At 33.1% G+C, this 22,178-nt stretch overlaps 1 protein-coding gene across 9 annotated transcripts in view; it reads right to left on the bottom strand.

Moving 5' to 3' along the window:
- The window catches only part of DENND4A (DENN domain containing 4A), a 99,816-nt gene that overhangs the window by 38,295 nt on the left and 39,343 nt on the right, over positions 1 to 22,178 (bottom strand). For all 9 annotated transcript variants that reach the window (XM_081047315.1, XM_081047314.1, XM_081047312.1 and 6 more), the window contains 10 exons: positions 20,614 to 20,683; positions 18,831 to 19,000; positions 17,616 to 17,857; positions 13,895 to 13,961; positions 12,469 to 12,527; positions 10,295 to 10,439; positions 9,831 to 10,006; positions 6,152 to 6,252; positions 3,424 to 3,642; positions 1,973 to 2,118 (listed from right to left, as the gene is read on the bottom strand). In XM_081047315.1, coding sequence (XP_080903441.1) covers positions 1,973 to 2,118; positions 3,424 to 3,642; positions 6,152 to 6,252; positions 9,831 to 10,006; positions 10,295 to 10,439; positions 12,469 to 12,527; positions 13,895 to 13,961; positions 17,616 to 17,857; positions 18,831 to 19,000; positions 20,614 to 20,683 — 1,395 coding nt within the window. The remainder of the gene's footprint in view (positions 1 to 1,972; positions 2,119 to 3,423; positions 3,643 to 6,151; positions 6,253 to 9,830; positions 10,007 to 10,294; positions 10,440 to 12,468; positions 12,528 to 13,894; positions 13,962 to 17,615; positions 17,858 to 18,830; positions 19,001 to 20,613; positions 20,684 to 22,178) is intronic.

The following is a 22,178-nucleotide window of genomic DNA, read 5'->3' on the forward strand; positions in this document are numbered from 1 at the left end:
CAATAAATTGTAATCTGTGACTAACTTTTGATGTTCAGGTTGTCCCTGATGTAGTCAGTGGGAGTCCCTTCAAACGGGCTCGTGTTTCTGTGTGCACTGTTCTTATAAAAATATGTCTCTATCATTCTTAGATCAATTTCTCATTTTCTAGCAGAAGCTACTACTTCAAGGCTTATTTTGTACTTTCCTTGTCCTAGACTTGGGACCAATAATTTCTCCAAGGAGTCCTGAATCCTTTTAGTAAGGTATTTAGAAGTCAAAATGAGTATATTAGATATACTCATGGCTATTGGGGTATGGCTGCTCCAAGGTCCTCTCAGTGCACAGATCTAGGGACTATATGTGTGTATAAACATAGACATCCATACTTTCACCTATACATCTATGCAGGTCTTGTGGATCCAGCCTCCAGTGAGACTGTAGTGTCTCTTATCTATACATACTGAAAACCAACGCTATTACACCAAACCTCCAGTTCCGTTCAATACTACAGGATTCTGGTTTTCTCCCTTTCTCTATTTGTAAATCCTGTGGGGACAGAGTCCCAGAGAGCAGTTTCCAGGCTCTCAGCCTCAAGTGGAAAGGTGTTGACTTGGGTTACCAGTAGATGGCCGTCAGCTGTGGCTAATTTACCATCAGCTGTAACCAGTTAGCCAATTAGCCACTGACACAACTGCCACGGCTGCGTTGGTTGGTTGGCAGGCAGAGAAGTGGCCAGCAGGTTGCAGGTCTTGTGGATCCAGCCTCCAGTGAGACTGTAGTGCCTCCAGTGAGACTATAGTGGTATGACTCCCCTACCTATGTCTCCGGGGTGTTCCTTTTTGGCCTAGCCATATTCTGCATTATGTGGGGAGTGGGAGCCGAGACCCCGCAGGCCGCCTCGCACAACAAATGGCACAGTGAGCAGGGTCCCCCGCACGACAATCCCTACTTTGATAGTAAAAGACTTTGTTATCTTTAATATATTTATTTATTTGATCCCCCCTATGTAACATTCTCCCATCTGTACCACCACCCTTCCCCCATGCATATGACTTCTTCATCCTAATATAGCTTTGATAACTCCCTTGCCCCACCAAGCTGGCATCTCCCTCATCCGGATCAAACTCTGACACCCCATTTGCTATTCCTACCCAATGCGGAAACTTTCCCCACCTTGCTCAGAGCCTGACAGTCCATGCTGTCCTCATTGCTGCATGGATGCTCTTCTCATCCTGTTTAGGTTCCGACCCCCTGCAGCAGTCTAGTCTACCCCCAGCATGGACACTCTCTTTATCCTGCTCGTCCTTTGATTCTCTATGTTAGGCCACCACTTTCATGGATGCTCTCCTCACCTGGCTTGGGCTCTGACACCCCATGCTAGGCTGTTCCTCCTTCCTCACTCCATGCAGGTTTTGATAGCTCTCTCCGAGCCACTGTTCTCCAACCTCCTCTCTCCTGCATGGATACCCAACTTGCTCTATTTATCCTACCTAACAATATTAGGACGGAAGGAAAAGCGAAGGTTTCACACATGAATTTAAAATATAATTCACTTAATTTATGCTACAAACTCACTCCCAAATTGTAGAACTATTCAAGCGAAATATTCATTATGCTCTATGCCTATGTCTCAGCATGTGACAATGCGCCTTACACAAAAAGAGGTAGAAATTAAGAATGCTCAAGTTAGAGGTTCACAGGCTTGAACAAAACTCCCATCGTCTGTAAGTGGGCAGGCAGGGTTACAGACCGGACTGCAAAAATAAAACTCACGATTTATGTAGTAAAATCCTGCAAGGTATTCCTAAGAGGTTGTTATGTTCTATTATATCTAGTAGGCCACCAAAATGTTCATAATAAATGGTCAGTGATGGAATAAAATTAATTTAGATTTTGTTAAAAGCCAGTAAAAGTTATGAAACTACAATTCTTAATATTTATAACAGTCACACAAAATAAGTGAAGGCACTGTAGCCATACTGTTACTTACTTTATCTACACAATCATCAAAAAACGCCAGGCTTGCGTCTTTATCACTGACAAAAGAACATTCCTCAATGAAGCGAATAAACATTTGTGTTTTGGTCATCATGTTATAGAATTTTTGATGTGACCGGTCCCGGCTTCTTAAGAAAGCTGTTCAACATAAATTTATAATGTCAGAATACAGAATACCATTTATAGACATAGAATTTTTGAGCTAGAAGGAACTTAATCAACCATGTCATCTATACCCCCCACTTCACCATTTTGCAGACAAAGAAACTAAGACTCCTGAGAGGGAAGGGGAAGGGACCTAACAAAGATAACAACAGGAAACTTGAATCCAGGATTTTAAATTCTCATCCAGAATTGTCCCTGCTGTCCCCTCACTACCTTGAAGATTACACATAAACTATGAAATGTGAAAGCATTTAAAAATTGCTATTTTCCCCCTTAGGTGTTGCATGTTATGTGTACGTGGTGCATGCTCCCTCTCTCCTAGTAGCTTTTTCAAAGCAGCAGTGACAACCTCTCTAGTATTCATTTATGTTTCTGTTTTACTTACTGAAACAGTGAAAGTTTATTTCCTGATTTCACACTTTACCTTGCTCACTATGCTCAGTTACACAACACTTAGATCTTCTTTTGGGCCCATGAACTCAAAGCCTCAGGGATTTTGCATAAATTGTTCTCTCGGCCTAAAACACTCTTGTACTTTGCTTTTGCCTGGCTAATTTTTACTCCTCCCTTTAATCATCGCTAGGATGTGAATACCTCAGAATACCTCTGTGATCTAAAGTTGTGAACTGAAGCGTTCATTCATATTATTTCAAATCGCTTATCTTCTTGACCATGAGCTCTATGGGAAAAGTGACCATGTCTATCTTTTCTTTTTTTCTGTGGTCTCTTTTTTCCTAACATTTGGAGGCAGTCAATATATGTTCATTAAATGAATTTCTCTTGTAAATGTTAAATACTACAAAAGAAAGCAAATACACATCATGACACAAAATGCACTCCAGGGCTTCCCATCCTTTTTTTACATTGTGGCACAGACAGAAAAAAATATTTACAGAACATACTGAAGTAAAACAAATGAGGCTCAAGCCTGAGGTGACCACTTAGGGGCTCCTCTGTATGCCCAGCATTGCCTGGCTGCCCCGAAAGCTAAAAGCACTAATACCAACACACCTGTGACACAACAAGTACAGTTGTACATGTAGGAAGCTCGTAATTTTCAAATAGTTTCTTCTGCATATTTGGCCAATGGGATTACACCTAATGTGCCTGAGAAATAACTTGTCCTATAGGAACAGATTACCAACAGAGTTGATATTCACTTACTCTCGAAATAGGTACATATTTTGATAATTAGGAACTGTTAACCCAGAAAGCAATTAAATCATCACAAGGTGAAGCTCAATAACATGTCAGCTAGAAAACTATGCAATCACTCACCTTGTAGGGCAAAAAGAGAACTTGCATCTGTGGCTGTCTCAGACGGGGCTTGTGTTATTGGTCTTAAGTATGACCTATAACCTTTTAAAATAGAGGCCATGAAACACAAAAACGCCTCTTGGATTTCTAAATCTATCATGTGCAACCTCTTTCCAGAATTAAAATCATAGTCATTCATTGCCAAGTCCGTTAGTCCATCATCCCTTGGTCTCTGCTGCACTGTGAAGAAATACAGTGTTAGCGTTTTCTTCAAACAGTCAAAACTAATACAATGATATCAAAATAAATTTGTTGTATATGTATGTCAAGTTATTATGCTGTGCACCTTAAACTTATAGAGTCCTGTATGTCAATCATATCAATAAAATTGAAAGAAAAAATCTGTTGTGTTTTCAAAATGGCTCAAGCTATTTCAACCATTTGTTTATATATTAATAACTGCAAAGCTTGCCACATCATTTTTTAGGCTCTGCTGAATACATTTCATCCAAATTAAACATAAAATAATCCCAGTTTATCCAACTACCACCAGAAAAAAATGTCATGTTCTGAAATAACTACATATAGATTAATAAATGAAAATCATAACACCCATATCAACTGGACACAGGGTTAAATGCAATAGTCCTTCCTCCCCACCCTTCTTTTTTTAATATAAGTGCCTACAGGAGGAACACTCAGGGATTACAATATGAAAAACAACTCTGCTGCCTTTCCCTGCACAATTCAATGCTAACACCATTAGATAGTAAAAGAGTAACTTTACAGTAGAGAACAAGCCTGGTAGACACCACCTTAATTGAGTTATCAAAGTGAACAACATCATAATAATGGGACAAATGGACATACTGCTCCATCGGGTAAGGATGCTATGAAAGGAACTCAACGTCACTTCTGCAACATTCCTGTCAAAGATGCAGGATCTGTACATATCATGAAGACACTAAGACAAACCCACATCATGGACCACATCATCGACAAGAGTAAATATCATCTTCAAAAGTGTCAAGAAAATGAAGGAGAAATTGAGAAACTGTTTAAGAGAAAAGGAGACCAAAGAGACTTGAAACTAAATATAACAAGTGATTTGGAAATGGATTATTTTGTTACAAAGAAGATTATTATAACTGGCAAAATTCAAATCTGATCTAAGAGTAAAGATAACAGTAATGCTGAACGTCAGTTTCCTGATTTTCATGGTTACAGTGTAGTGATGAAGGAGAATGTACTTGTTGGTAGTAAATACATTCCATTTGGAGGTGACGGGGCATCTATTCTCAAAGGGCCAAGGGAAAAAGTTTGTGTTTGCTTCAAAATTTAAAAACTTTTTAAAATATGAGGAACAATACATCACCTTAGTTGAGTTTTTTGGGGAATTCTTATTCTCAAAAAAAGAAGTATTCGAAAGAACGTGGACATTGGAACAGAAGGCCTAGTCATTGGTGTCATCCTGTTAACTGCATGATCTCTGAGAAGGTACTATACCTCTCTCAACCTTATTATCCTATAGTTGCAAACATAAAAGAATGTATGTGAAAGTGCTCTGAAGCTATAAAGTATAATACGATCCTTACCTATATAGTATTGTTTAAAAGTCTGTAGTTTTAAGCTTTAAGATTCCGCCCTTCAGTAGAGTTAGATGGACTATTTCACTGATTTTAATAATATTTAAATATTGTTACAAAAACTGCTAGACTTCTCAGCTATTCAAAAGAAGTGAACGCATTTTTAGAAAGTAGCTTTCTAAAAATAGGTAGATTAAACAAAATTCCATACATAATTTATCTGTTCCATAAGGTAAAATTTTATTCTATTTGATGTCATTTTTGTCATATCACAATATTTATGAGTCACTTCTGAATTATCTACTTGCTGTGATATTTACGTTGTAAATATGGTCTTCCATGTTTATTTCCAAGTATACTATATGCACTTTGAACCTTCAAGGATGTAGGCCAACTCCTATGTTTATATTTTACCCATTACATAAATGAGAACCTCAAATATTGCTACACCATTACTGACCATTTTTCATACAGTAAGTATGAAATTATGGACCCTGAATGGACCATTGTTATAAATACCAAAAGTATTAGATAAATGAAGATTTAATTCTTATTAGAAATTCTGGATCACTACCAAGATATTCTTATGTAAGCTTTTTACTGAACTATTCCATATCCTAATCAATTTTCATTTTGATTAATTTCCTAATACTTTCAGCAAGCTTCTATTTTCAAATTATTTGAGATAAGCACAGCATTAAGATCCAATGAAGGTCAAAAAAAAAAAAAATCCAATGAAGGTGAAAAGCATATAAACTAGCTCTCACCCCATTGAAAAACCAAGCATTTCCTAATATAATTTAAACCATCTGTAGTAGATTTTAAAAACTAACTTTCTATTCTATGTATAAAGAAAGTACACAAGTGAAAATGCTTATTTTTTCCATGGCATTTCTGTAATAGTAAAATTAAAGAAAACAAACCAACCTTTTTTTAAAATTTTATTATTCTAAAATGGTTCTATGAAAATGTGACAGATATAAAAACTAAATTTTATAAACCCTCATTCAGTTTCTAACAAATTTTGCATTAATGCTCATTTGCCTTTAAGATTGTAAAAACACTTTCCTTTAGATAACCACTATGCTTTTACAAGGAAGGCAAAGTAATTGGAGTCCTTTTCTCAGATTAAATTACTTCCTTTAATTAAGTTAGACACTTACATTTTGCCAATTGCTGGTGCAAATTATTCAGTGTGTTCATCAGATTTTTACATGGTTTCTTTGGGAGTATCTTCCAGGCTACATTTTTCTTGTCACCAGTTCTGAAATGGCAAAAATAATATATTTGTTAGATAGACTCTTTTGGGGGAGGGTGGGAGTGGGAAGTATATATTTGTTATATATAAAAAAGGAAAAAGAGAAAACACATTAAACAAAAAAATAAAACACACAATATTCTAGTTAACAAGAGGAAAATACTACTCTGGTAAACTGGGATGCTGAATATGTAAAATTAATTCATATGTGGGTGGAAACTTGCATTAATTAAATGTAGCTCAAAAAATTGTAATTATGTTGGTACTGGGTAAATTTCACTTGCATTGGAATCATGCTAGAACTACAAAATTTAATGTGGTGGTCATTACTCTTAAACCCCATTTAAGAGTTGTTACACACCTAACTACTATGGGATTTTTTTTCTTATAGGCTCCAAGATAAAAACACTGTAGAAAACTTTCAATAAATTTATGATCCATAAAACTTACCTCTGGTATATTTTTTAGTTTTTTAGTCTCCTAAAAGTACAAGTAAAATGTATTTTTTTCAGATAAGAAATAATCTATATCAAATTAGTTGAATAAAGTATAACATTCTAAAATACTTTTTAACTATAAAAGAGGAGTGGTATCTTTGTTTCTATGACCAGCTTCTATTTTCAAATTATTTGAGATAAGCACAGCATTAAGATCCGATGAAGGTGAAAAGTATATAAACCAGCTCTCACTCCATTGAAAAACCAAGGATTTCATAAAGTAATTTAAACCATCTGCATTAGATTTTCAAAACTAACTTTCTATTTTATGTATGAAGAAAGTACACAAGTGAAAATGCTTATTGTTTCCATGGCATTTCTGTAATAGTAAAATTAAAGAAAACAAACCATCTCCTTTATTACAACTACAATCTCCTTTATTACAACTATTACAACACAATTGCTCTTTATATATGGAGTAGGAGAAGGAAAGATCATGGTGATAAAACACCATAAAGTTTTTGGACTTAACTATAGCTTTGCTGGTTCCATTTTTGATTTATTAAATCTTTTTTTCCATTTCAAAAGCAACAGATACTCATTTTAGAAAACTTGAAAAATGTAGAGAGAAAAAAGAAAAGTAAATCACTCATGCTCTAACTGCCAAAGACAACAACATAGTACAGGTGGGTAGTGAAACTTGCTGAATTTTTTTTTTTTAATGTTCCCTAAACTTCCACAGAACAAAAAGGGCAAATGTCACTTTGAAAACTAAACAAAGAAAAAAGAGTGGATGGGAAAACTTAAGCTGACAAAGAACTGTCTTGGACTCTATCCTATCTTTCCACAAATGAGAATAAAAATACAGATAGGGCAGGGTCAAATTGCAGATGTCCTGCTAGGGAGGTTTTATTTCATTTATAATGGGAGCATGGAATCCTACATTACTGTGAGAACACAACATAGAAACACTGTTTACATGATTTTCTTGATAAAACTTTGCAACACAGCTCTCCCACTGTATCTTACCATTCATTGTGTGCATGCCTGCCTTGCCAGACTAGATTATGAGCCACTTAAAGAGAGAGTACTTGGTTTGCCTTTTCATTCCCAGTGCCTAGCAAAAAGGACACTCAAGACAATGTCTGTAGCATAAATGAATGACAAATACGTTGGTATCATTTCATTACATCTAATTTTTATTTATTCAAGTAATTTCCTTCTCGTGCCCTTGATATGTTCACTCTAAAACTTGGCTGAGTAGGACAGTTTTATTTAGCACCTGTGTTTGGATCTATGATGCCTTCTGCATTTTCAATCATAGAAACTTCATTTACAAGATTACTATTACATTAAAAAGTTAGCCAATAATTAGTGGTAGATGTATTAGTTTTAGAGTCAGACGATGATGGTTTCAAAATCCAGTTCTGGATGTAAAAGCTATGTGCCTTTTGAAAATCTAAGCTTTGGTTTCCTTATTCATCAGAAGGTTAATTAAAACTACCCCACAAAATACAGAGAATAATATGAGATAATTTAGGCTCTACATACAGCTTTATGTCTAGTACATATCAGATAATAATTTCTCTTTAGAAATTTCTTGATATTCATAATATACTCTGTATGACATGTATCTGACAGTCAGAGAGGGAAAAGGAAACCTAAAAAATCCATACTCAGGATTTGTTTTTCTTTCAAATTTCAGGTTGAGGCTCCAGAAATTCTGGATGAAAGAAAGTAGAAAGCTGTTAGTTCTCTAGTTTAGTCCTCCCATAGGTTTGTAAGGACAAAAATATCAAGAAGGAAGATTACTGATGACGCAAACGATTCATGTTTCTTTGATTCTTTAACTCGTTAGTGGATCAAAACAGAAAGATAAAGTAATAATAAAAATTATTTTAACAAATTGAGGGAAAGTATAAAAAAGAGGGAAAAAGTAATTTATTACTATAATAAGCATACTGTATACTTATTTACCACCCTTAATTTCAATTTTTAAAAACAATATGTCATGTAACATTGACAACTGGCATAGAAAAGAGATACTACTTTAACATTTAAAGAATTAAGTATTGTGGGTAAAGAGTGAAATGTTCCTTGTAAAGAAACTTTGACTCTATCGATCCCATTATAAAATGGCTTTTATGCACAAAATACATCACATATTTTCTTGGTTAGGCTTTCTCTGAACAAAAGCTTTTTGAAAGCATACATGCTTTATAACAGAAAAAAAATTTTTGCTGAACTTTTTTGATGATTTAGGTATTTGAGGTTTTGACATATGACAAGATTAGAATTAATATAGGATTTCAGAATTAAATCAAATCCTTTAATATAAGACATGCTGATTAAAGATGAAGAAAAACCTATTTCACACATACATATTTATGTTGCAAAAAGCATACTACAATTTGGACCTTACTGAAAGACTAACTTGTAGTTATTTTAAGTACGTCCTGAGTCAATGTGGTCACTGCATCAATTTCCTCTTCCCTGAATGGCTTAAGTATGATTAAACTGAAAATAAGGTATGATTAAACAGAATTACAAAAAAAGCTATAAAATACATATAGCTCCAGTAGCTACAACCTAAATATCATTCCAATAAAAAGATGGAAACATAAAATCCTTACATTCCTAAAGTATAAAAGTGATAAAATTATGTACAAATTAAGTTATTTAAAAAATTTAAAAATTACATCAATTTTGCCATGAAATATTAGTATTCTAATAGTATTACATAAGACTAGAAATAGGATTGAAATATTAATCAAGGAATAATATTTCAATCCAATTTGTGGTTCTACCCATACTCATCTGACTAAAGGGAAATAAACTTTTTCTATTTCTAACCTTAATTTCCCTTCTGCTAAATTTCTAAGTAAGTATAAGATTATAATGTTTCTTAAATATTTAAAGACCTGAGGATGAAAGGTATATTTTCTTTCCAATAAAACCTTCTCTAATTAGACCCTAAATCTATCCCATTAAAGTATATAATAAGGGCTGGTTCAAAGATGGTAGCTCTGACTACAAAAACAATATAGCTCAAAAGAACTTCTAATGAGTATTCATAAAATACACAATTAAATACATACATTATGAAGTTGTACATTATTGGGTGTAGAATCACTAACATGTACTTACTGAGAAATGGTGTTGGTATCTAGGTCAACACAACTAACATCTGGTGGAGGGTCATAGAGATCAAAGTATCTTGAATCAATTCCTACGATGAATGGACATGGCGCACTCAAGACATCTGCTAAAGCCAGTGGGCAGAGCGGAACATATGGGCACGGCCAGTGGAAAGGGAAAATCATCTTGGATAAACAAAGGAGAGGAGAATATTTAGCTCTTTGACAACTGAAGAATAATTTATCAGTATACACAAAAAATTATCTTTTAAATATTCACACCTAAAGTTTAATGCTTGATAATGAATTAAATAATTCCAACTAATGTTAATGGTCAGAAAATTAAAATTGTTTTCACAACATAAAAATCTGTTACTCTATGAATTTTAGTTAAGCATTAAAATAGCTTTAAATTACATGAATAAATTATGTTTAAAACAAAATTGATGGCCAGTAAGAAACTATGATACTCACAGACACCAATGCTTCTGTCACACTGGTAAGCACAGAAGGCCGTAAGGAATGGATAAGAATCTTATGTTCTGTTACTGCAAACACCAGTAGTGTCACAGCATTTTCAGGGCCTACATTCTGAAGCAGTGTCGAAAACTTGCCACCACTGTCAAGCCAAACGAAAATATATAATTAGAAAAATAAATATCCAAACACCTCACTATCCAAAATAATGAAAAGACAGTTCATGATTAGGGGAGGATTTGTATTATATATTCAACTTTAAACGTGATTGCTGCTCTTACGTAGGAAAAACACTGTATCAAAAACACACTATGAAAACAAGGAAGTTTTATGAGGTTTCAAAATCATTCAATTCTTCTGCATCAGATTCAACATGGAAAATGAAAAGTCATCCACTTTATTTTATATAAAAAGAGCTGCTATGTACATAATGTCCAAATAAAGAATTCAGTTTATAAGAGGGATGCTTTGGTTGGAAGCAAATCCTTTAATGGAAGTTTTTTTTAACATGGCTCATCTTCCACTGTAATTATCAGAAAAACTAAATGATTTACAGGCCCACCTTCCATAAAGTAAATACATATATTAAAATTTAGATGTAGAAATAGATAGATTATCTTTACTATTGTAATGATAATAGTAAATGAAATCAAGTGCTACCAAGTGATGACATACACATACAGAGCCAATTCATAATCAAAACTTAGATCTTCTATATAGTAACAAAATACTGAACTGACAAAGTAATTCAGTAAGCCAACCAGTACTTTGTCTATATAATGCTAAATAATTGGCTTTACTGAATTAACTATTTTTTAATTGGTTTCATAAATTTATTGGGGTGACATTGATTAATAAAATTTTATAGTTTTCAAGTGTACAAAATTAACTTTTTAAAAATAAAGCAAAACTAATAACAAGTCTCTTGAAGAAATGAAAACACGTCCACAAAAAAGTTGTGCATATTCATAGCAGCATTATTTTAGTAGCCAAATAGTCAAAACAACCCAAACACCCACCAACTGATGATGGATAAATAAAATGTGGTTTTCCATACACATTATTTATTGGAAATAAAAAGAAATGAAGTACTGTTGATACTTGCTACAACATGGATAAACCTCAGAAACATTATGCTAAGCGAAAGAAGCTAAACACAAAAGGCCACATTATTATGATTCCAGGTATATGAAATGTTCAGAGCAGGCAAATTTGTAAACAGAATGAGGATTCGTTGTTGCCTAGGATTGGGAGGTGTGTGTATATGTGTTTGTATGTGTAGGGATGGGAGGAATGAAAGAGGGTAAACTACAAAATTTCTTTTTAGAGCCATGAAAATGGTCTAAAATTGATTATAGCGACAGTTGCAGAACTGTGAATATAACCAGTGCATTGTACAATTTAATTGGATGAATTGTATGGTATGTGAATTATATAGCAATAACGCTGTTACGAAAAAAAGGGCCTAGGGTAATTTAGAATCTTTTTTACATAGTCTCAGTCAGTATTTCTAGTTTACCTTTGCTTCAAATAAATGTTAAGAAAACACTGATCACTTTGGGCTGAGATTTAGTGATGAAATAATCTGCAATTCTTACAAAATTAATGCCAAAGATGGCAGCTGGTCTCCCTTAGGTACGTGCTACAAAATAACTTAATTATGTTGTAACTACTTCTCTGCTAGAGAAATCATACAGATAATTAAATTTCAAGAAATTATACTCTAGATACATTTTTCTAAACATGTTTTGTAATTTCTCTGAATTTTTAATGTGATAAAATATATTGTTCTACTCCATGGCTTAATATTTGTAAGTATCTTCTTATTTTGAGGTTAAATTTAAAATTAACTGTATCTGAGTGTTCTTCAGAGGATATTTAAAGCTAAAAATAACTGTTTCACAATCTACATACATACATACCTATTTATGTAATATAGTTAAGTACTTGATGATACGAAATGGATACACAAAATACCAAACACTATTGTAAAAGTTTTTCTTTTAAGGAACTGTAACCTAAATATTAAGTAAAAGGAATTTAGATAAAGTTAAATGAGAAGTATTTTCGTCAACATTTGAAATTTTATCTAGGAGAGAGACATAATATCTGAATGTTACTTTGGCTCACACCAGATTTAGAGAAACAAATAGAAGTGAAGTTTTACTTGCCTTAGTGGAAGGGGTGAAGAAACAGGCTGACTGAGAATCAGATTATCATGTGGTGATAACTGGAAGATTTAAAATAAAGTATTTGAAATACACAGATGAATTTTAAAACATCACTTTCTGATAAAAACATACAGACTCATGATGTCCATGAAGTTTCAATATATCTGTTCGCCATTGTAGGAACTGTTTAATCACTTACTAAGGTCCTGAAAAATATGTCCCAATCACTGACCTCATCTGGCTAACTGTTCTTATTCTAAATCCTGTATCTTTTCTTCTGTTCCACAATGTTTCCCTGACGCCATTTTAACAAATTTGCATTGAATGACTAAATTACTCATTTAATGCCATAAAACCAGATTAGCAAATCTATAGCTTCCAGGGCAAATCCATAGGTCACCAGTTTTTATAAATAAAGTTTTATTGGAACACAGCCATGCTCATTCATTTACATATTACCTATAGCTGCTTTTGTGCAATAACAGCAGGGCTGAGTAGTTTTGACAGATAGTATTGCCTGTGAAGACTAAAATATTTACTGTTTTGTCCTCAACAGAAAAAAATTTGCCAACTCTGCTATAAAACAAATCCTTATATGTATTCAAACTGAGTATGTTATATATATTCTGGCATTAAACACTAGTAAGTAAGACAGAGATGATATGTGGATATGCAGACTGATTATAAAGCTTATCAAAATGATATTTTCTAGACATTTTATCTGTATCCATACAGTAATACAATTATTTAATCCACATTTTCAAATTTATGCCAATTTCGACAAATTTGTAAGTATTTGCTAAATGATTCCTAATTCTGAATGATATCCCATTAAGGGCTGTGATAAGTACAGTAAGGCACGTATAGTGATAATACATGAAAATACTGTATATATAAATCACTTCATAAATGTTTACATAAGCAGAAACTTACATATCAAGAGTACAAACAAAAAAGAAATGCAAATAAAAGAGGAAAAATACAATCAACTGGGAAAAGAGATGGGGAATGTAACATATTCATTTTAAACTTGCCCCATCACAAAGATATGAGCATTCCTTCCTGCAATGTATAAAAACACAACTTTTTCTTCTATCTATTCTAATACATTTAACTTAGGGAATAAATGCTAAAGGCACAGACAAACTTTCAAATATTTAGAACAAATTTAGGGGAAGTTCTTTTTGTGTATTCAAAATGTCTACTGTTGTCTACTTTAACGCTGTAACCCTTTATTTAAAGGGAAACATTAATCGTCTGAAAGGGAGTTAATAAAATAATAAGGGCCCAAACTCTGAAATGAAATAGCATCTGATTTTATTTTGATCTCATTTGATTTCTTCCCCCACAAAATTGTTATTCTTATATCACATTTTGACAGAGCCAATATTCATTCAACAGGGCACTTACATCAAGAAATTCTTACCTGAACTAAAATCCGTGGTCTCTGAGGAGATGGAAAAGGAACTTTATGCATAAAATGAGAAATATGCCTTAAAAACAAACAAACAAAAAGCCAATTGATTCCAAAGTAAGTACCATATGCTACAAAGGTCAACATGTCACCGTAAGTCCAAGTTAAGTCAAAAGCTGTGTACCTGTAATTTCGAAATCCTAGTACTATGAAAACAAGTGAACAAACAAAAACCAAAAGTCATTTGTCTCATTGAAGATGCTTCTACCTAAATCCAATAAATTTTCATATTAATAGTTATTTACATTGAACAAAGTTTATGTTATCCATGTCTCAAAAGCGATTTTAACTTTTACCCCTCTCTAACTAGATAACACACAACATATAAGAGATGTGGACATTACCAAAGAAGCTAATTCTTGCATTTGTAGTATACTTTTTAGTCAACTGCTCATATTTTAAAAGTGAAATACCATTTAGAGTGCTGCAGAAAAATGAAAGAGCTTAACTGTTTCTAAAAGATGAACAATATACAGACATACTTCGCTTCATTGTGCTTCGCTTCATTGTACTTTTTTACAAACTGATGGCAAGACCCTCCACCGGAAAAAAAATTAAGACTTGCTTTATTGCAATACTACTTTATTATGGTGGTCTGGAACAGAACTTTCAATACCTGCAAGCTATGCCTGTACTTTCTATTAACAATAGGTTAAACATTCTATTACTGATTTTATGGGTTTTTTTTTTTCCCCAGAAGAAAATGGATAAGAAGCTAGACTGATGGGTTTTGTTTTGAACACTATGGAAAAGAAAACAGGCAACAATAGTACAAAATTTTGTTGTTTTTTTTTAGGAATAAGTTATTTTATTTCTGCATTATTTTTCTTTAAAACATTACTTCAAAATCATCTTGGTTTCAGAACTTGAGATAAATGCAACTGGATAGAGAACATTAGAAGAGAAATTTACAAATTTTACAAACATGTTTCAACTGCTTGTTATGTATAAGACACTGCCAGACACTACGGGAATTATTAAAAAGCCATATACTACCAGTTTCTACCATGAAGGTACTCACCAAACTAAGGAAAAAAGATAAGGAGAATAAGTTCCAGAGGACACACATTTACTTTAATATTCTTGAATTAGTTAGAAGAGCAGAAAACTATTTTATGACAATACTAAGACATCATATGCCTTTTTCACTGTGTCAATATTTGCACTGGTGGTGCAAAAGCATTGTGGATAAAACTGATAGCATCTTACTATGAATTAAGGCAGTGGCACCAAACTGTATTAATAATTGTTGTATTCAGTTTCACTTATGAATGTCTTTGATGAAACAGTAAATATTATTAATTTTACTGCAGTGTACAGTTTTGCAATTATCTGTGTGATGAAAGCATAAAGCTTTTCTGCTGTACATAGAAGAGGTTGTCTTGTGTGATTGAGTTATAAGTGAATTAGCTATTGTTTTTCCCCCCCATAGAATGTCATTCTTCCTTGAAAGAACAATTGACAAATTAAGGTTATCTAATGTTGGGTATTCAGCATATATTTTCTACATCAATGAAGTGTGCCTATTGTTTCAAGAAAAATAACTCATAGTACTTGTCACCAATAATTAAATGCAGGCTTTCAAGCAAAAATTAGAATTTTTGCCACCATGACAACTTCTCAACACTCAGTAATTTTTCTTATGAGATAGGTGGTAATATTAACAAAAGTGATTTTTTAAAAATATTGATAATGAAACATATCTACATTAACTGAATAACCGGTATTTTCCAAATAACCAATGTACAATGCTACCAATCATGCATGTATAAAAGTTACACTCAAAGAGTGAGACAAAGAGATTTTAATGTAAGAGAGAGGGGAAGTTAATCACTGAAGTTTTAGATTCCACCTTGCAAATAATTTATAATCCTTGCAGGGCATTATTATAGGGATTAGCACACATTTTGTCTGGTCCAAAACGTCCACAGAGATATTTGGAACATGCCAAAAGGTCTTTCAAAAACATCCCTGGAGACGTGCTCCATGCCGAAAGGTCCTTGATACTTGGTCCTATGAGAAACGTCCATATGCATATTTGGTTCACACTAAATTGTCAAAAATGGCCATGCTTAGAAAACGTCCTGGGTTCAAATAGCCCATAACATTTTTTTATACTTTTGGTTTATAGGGTTAATGCATAAAAAATACTATCATGTCTTATTGGTCCAATAATTGTGTTGTGGCTGTATTGCCAGTAATAACCCTACTTGCCTCAGTAGCTGAGCTGGTAACGGTACGTGGGTTAGGCAGATGGGTCAGCATGAACCAAATATCTCTATGGATGTTTTGGACAGTACCAAATATCAAGGACCTTTTGGCATGTATCAAATATCGCTGTGGACGTTTTGGACCAGACGAAATATCTGCTAATCACTATAATAAACTACACTTGTCAAGTTTGGTTGCACTGACAAAAAAGGAAATCCACATTTTTCTGAAAAGACTAATCAAGTGTCCTCCCTTTTCACCTAAATATCTGTGTGAGGCCGGGTTATTTTCATATTGCAACAGATCAAATACATAAAGATATGTGAGAACTTACCTATGTGCAATTAAGCCAGACATTAGAGATTTGCAAAAATGTAAAACATTAATGACTCTTCTCACTAATTATTTGTTGTTTTGGAAAACAGTTATTTTTCAAAAAAAGATATTTAAATTAACATGTAATGGGTTTACTATTTAAAAAATAAATAAATATTTTTAAAGTTCTCAATTTTAATTTCATTATAATAAATACTGACAGATATAACACATAAAAAAAGCCCTTTGGAGGTCCTCATTTTTTAAGAGTATAAAGGGGTCCTGAGACCAAAAAATTTGAGAACTGCTGTATTAGAATACTGATATTACAGTAGAAAAGTATAAGAAAAATGAAAGAGTAATCCCATACACCAAAGATTCTTATGATAATTCTATCACTTTCCAATTGCCATTAGAGATCTGCCTAAGAATGCAAAAGAGCTTAAGTGATAAATTGTATAAAATAAACAACAGTCAGACAATTGAGATATTTAGATCCTCATTTGCATCAGATCTTACGATATGAAACAGTATTCAGTTTTAGTGATCGTAAAGTAAACCACTAAAATTTTAAAAAGAAAGAATGCTCTTATCTAATTTTTCCTGTAAATTTATGATAACTAAAAACAGTAAGGAATATTTTTAAAAGTTCATAATAGGGGCGTCCGGTTAGCTCAGTTGGTTAGAGCGCGGTGCTCTTAACAACAATATTGCCGGTTCGATCCCCACAAGGGCCACTGTGAGCTGTGCCCATCATAACTAGCTTGAAACAACTGCTTGACTTGGAGTTAATGGGTCCTGGAAAAACACAGTTAAAATAAATAAAAGTTAAAAAAAAAGTTCATAATAAACACAAATTATATGTAAAATAAGAATTACAAAACTAGAAAAAAAATTCCAATTAGGATCTCCAAACTTCACAAGTGCATCAAAAAATGAAACATTTTATTTTGTTAGAGATAAAGTTATTTAAAATAACATGACTATAATAGAGAAATATTCCTGATTAAAACAACCAAAATCTTTTTTTCAAATAACTCTTGACAAATCTAGTTTCCATATAAAATGTAGTAAACTACCAGTACAGATATACCACACATAATGGAAAGATCTGCCAAATTTTGAACACAAAAGGCTTCTAACTTACTTCTCAATTGGAAGGACATGTGGTCCAGAGATGGAATAACGATACAGAAAAGTCAGAAATTTCCTGAATGCATCGAAAAAAGGCCAGTGAGAAAGAAGACAGATGCATTTATTAGTGTGAATTGTTCTGGAACTATCAGACTTCCCATCTGCCAATGATGCTAAACCCAAAAGAAGTCTCTGCTTTTCTGTGAGATTCTCCTCAGGATATGGTTCATAAAACTGAATAGCTGCACCATAGACCTGGAAAACAAGTAATATATTTACTAAATACACCTTATATCATTTATTTAAATCACATCATTAGTTAAATAGTTAATGGATCAGCCATTATTAGCCAGGCCATTATGAGCTGTTACACGCCTATGAGTCAGGCAATGTTCCAGGTACTAGGAATACAGTCGTGAACAGACATCACTTTTTGCTTTCTTGCAGAACATTAAAAAATCAAATTTAAAAACTACACAAGTGCTACTCTCACATCTCCTTATTATTGAAAAAAAGGTGTTTCAATTAAATTGCATTTGTTTTATAAAGAGTGAAAGCAACTGTATCAATATTCTCTATAAGAAAGGGATTGAAAATATTTAGTAGTCAGTAGGCCACAATTGTAAATAAGGAATTCCAACTTCAAGCAATTCACTGAATTTCTCTAGACCTCAATTTCTCAATCTATAAAATGAGGATGTTAAACTAGATGATTTCCAAGGTCCCTTCTACCTATAATAGTCTATAATTCTAAATAGCATTGCATATTTAATAATGTCTTTCAAAGCTTCTGTATCACAGAAAATGAAGCACTGAAGGATCATCATTTGATGATAAAAATATCTTTCACCATATTCACAAAAAAAACATTTGGTAAGGGGGATCAAATATATGGTGATGGAAGGAGAACTGACTCTGGGTGGTGAACACACAATGGGATTTATAGCTGATGTAATACAGAATAGTACACCTGAAATCTATGTAAATTTACTAACAATTGTCACCCCAATAAATTTAATAAAAAAAAAACATTTGGGTATATGGAACAGAATGAAAATTTTCTTTTGCTATGTTCTTGGATATAGTTATCTTAACCAAATGGAAGAGTTATGTATAATAGATTCAATTAACTAGTTATTTTTTTCTACTGTTCCCTGCATTATATAAAACTTAAGAATTAAAAATGTACAAGAATTTTGCAGATAGCATTTGTTAAAACACATTGTACCTTTTCAGCTGAGGCTCCAGTTAACACAAATGTAGAAAATACAGGAAGAGGGTATTTGCTATTTGGTGGCCAACATTCAATAGTTGCACCCATTGGTAAACAAAATAGGGGAACAGATTCTGGGAGTGAGAATGACTCATAATCTTCTTGAGGATATCTACAAATCAGACCTATAAAAATAACAATAAATTTTAGGTCATCATGTCTTGAAATTAGGTGCTTGTAATATAAATGATACTGAAATGTTTTCTTATTTCACATATTTGGAAGACCAAAACACTATCTATATGTTCATCAAATAACTAAATGCTTCAGTAGTATTCATATAGATTTTAATGCTCAAACTTTAAAACGATTCATATTAACTGCTTAATTTATCAAGCGTTATTCACAAAGGCTAAGTAAGGCAAACAAGAAAAGATTATCCTAAAGAAACATACATAAATACACACACACTCAGAAATTCAGTTTGCCATTCACACTATCGTAAGGCATGTGAATATATTATTGTTTTGAAATTTTCAATATGGTTACCTGCCTATATCCATTTCATCAGCTCTCAATAACGTTCCCTTGGGAACGTTATTTTTTTTTACACATTAAAATAGATATCCTATAGGAGTGTATACATAACTTCTAGCATAAATACAAGAAAAAATACTAATATTTACAATATCATATTTACATATCTCATATTTACAATATCTTCAAAGTAGTATCAACTCAAGCCTGGCTTCTGAATAATTCCAAAGTAAATGAAGATAAAGTTTCAAGTAGCCTATGAATTCACGTTAAATAGACTAGTCTAGAAAGTGATCCAGGAATCTTCTATTGAACACATTCTCCAAGCAGTCTCATAATGGATTTTGTGTGACTAGAAATAGAAAATACGTTCCCTACCTTGAACAGTACAAGTCAAGTGGAAACCATCAATAGACATGCCCATAAAGATAAAAATGATAAACTGGGAATATCAATGGTTGGTCTGCCACTAATATCGGTGTGATTTTGGACAAATCACATGCCTGTAAGACTCTGGTCTTCTCATTTATAAAGTGATATGAACCAGATATACTAAGGTCCAAGGCAGTTCTGAAATTCTCTTATTATATGCTAGCCAGCCAGCAGATCCCATGAGGATCTAGTTAACTGTCCATTACTCTATCAGATCATGAGGCAACAGTATAGGCCTTAAGTAAATACAGAAATACTGATGAATCATAGATCCTAAAATATCAAATGTAGAAGAGAAAACTAGAAGTCTAGGACACGGATTTTAAAAATATATTACTTAAAAGGCTGAATCCGCTCTTTTATGAATAAGATCAGTATGTTTGATATTTTGAGGTTTCTGGCAATTGAAAATTTCAACTACATATTATAAAATCATACATTAGTTCATCATAGTTCAGATTATTATGAAACATAATTACATGTGAATTATAGATTTGACTAAATTTAGTATAAATATTAAAGAAACACTACTTTAACAGGAAAATATTTTGCCACATTTTCTACTGACTTAAAAACTTAAGAGAGAACTAACATCTACTTATTAGTTATTTATTTAAACCTAACATTTAAAAAAACGCATATTCTTTTAATATTAATCTTCCATTAAAATAAAATAAATAAACAAATGGATGATAACACAGATTCAAAAGACGTGGGTTATAGTTCCAGTCCTAACACCAACACGTTGTAAGGCAGGTTTTTTTCTTTAATCTTACTGGCCCCCACAATACACTTATATAGTAAGTATCCCATGAAAAATTATACTTACCAGCTTTGTAAGATATAGTGTTAGTCTTTGCCACTGATTTTTTATAACATAAGTATACTGATGATCCCCACTGAATTAAAAAAAAAGAAAACATCATTTAATTTTAAAATGGAACCTCTTTGATCTCTCCAGTATATATTATCTAAGATGTAGCAGATTTCTCTGTTAGCTATTTTCAGTTGGTTATTTTGTCAGCATTTTGTTGAAGTTATTGCCCATTTTTCACTCAGAAATAAAATTTAACGTATTTTTCTCTTGCAACAGCAACAACACGAAGAAAATGTCATGCTTTAAAATAAAGCGAATCCACAATACTTTAGATTTTATTCTAAGTACAAACTTTGGGCAGAAATGATATACTAAGAAATATTGACTCGTGTGTATACCTTCCTTTGACTCCACAACCCCTTTGAGATATTTCAAGATTTTTTTACGGTTCTTTATACCGAAACTCGAGTTGTAATTTGCCCTATTCATTGCCTTAGTTCCCATTCTCTCCTGAATCCATTCCAAATCAGGTTTTAAACCCACCATTTCCTAAAAGAACACCTTAACAACTTTAATGATGCCAAATCTAATAGTTGATTCCTAGTCTTCGTCTTATTCAACCTCTCAACAGATGCTGATGCTACTAATGACTCCCTTCTGGAAACATTTTCTTTTCTTGGCGTTTGAGGCATCACACTCTCCTGGTCCCTCCTCAGTCTCCTTTGTAGCAGCCTCTCTCTTCCTGATCATTAAACGTGATCTCTTCTTTACTTTCTCTAAATGCTCTCACACGTTTAGTCCCATGGTTTTAAATGACAGCTACCCCCAAGGGAGTCTCAAATGTCTAGTCCCAGCTGCACCTGAGATGGGGAAGACTGCGGGTAAAGCAGATTTGGGGGTGAAGAAAAGGAGTTCAGTTTTAGACACATTACGTTTGAAACATCTATTAGACACCCAAGTGAAGAATCAAATGGAGCTAAGGCAAGAGGTCTGAAACAGAGATGTAACTTGGGAGATGTCCCATTTGATATTAGGTGGTGACAGATTCGCATAGCACTTTCTCACCTCCTTTCGGTCTCAACTCAAACGTCACTTTGTTAGAGAGCTCCTCTTTCTTCACCTTATAGGCAATAACAAATCTCTCTCTACCCTGCCCAGCCCTCCCTATCACCCCATCTTGCTTTTTCTCCCTCCATAGCCCTTACCACCATTTGGCATATTTTCTTATTAACTATCTGCCTCCTACCCTTAAAATATAAATTCCATGATGGTAAGGGCTTTGTTTTGTTCATTGCTATATGTGTAGCATTGAAAACAGTGCCCATTATGTAGAAATGCTTAATAAATACTTGTTAAATGAATGAGACAGGACATTTTGTGCATACATACGAGTGCCTGCATAAACCAGTACATGCAGACAGATTCGCAGCACTCAAGACAAATATATAGAGAAAATAAACTTACTTTAAGAAATACTTTTAAAATATTATACTACACTTAAATATTACACTATTTAAATATTATGCAATAACAAATACCCATTTACTCACCACCAAGATTTAACAAATGTTAACAAT

This window comes from Rhinolophus hipposideros (assembly GCF_964194185.1).
Source record: "Rhinolophus hipposideros genome assembly, chromosome: 5".
Classification (NCBI taxonomy): Eukaryota; Metazoa; Chordata; class Mammalia; order Chiroptera; family Rhinolophidae; genus Rhinolophus; species Rhinolophus hipposideros.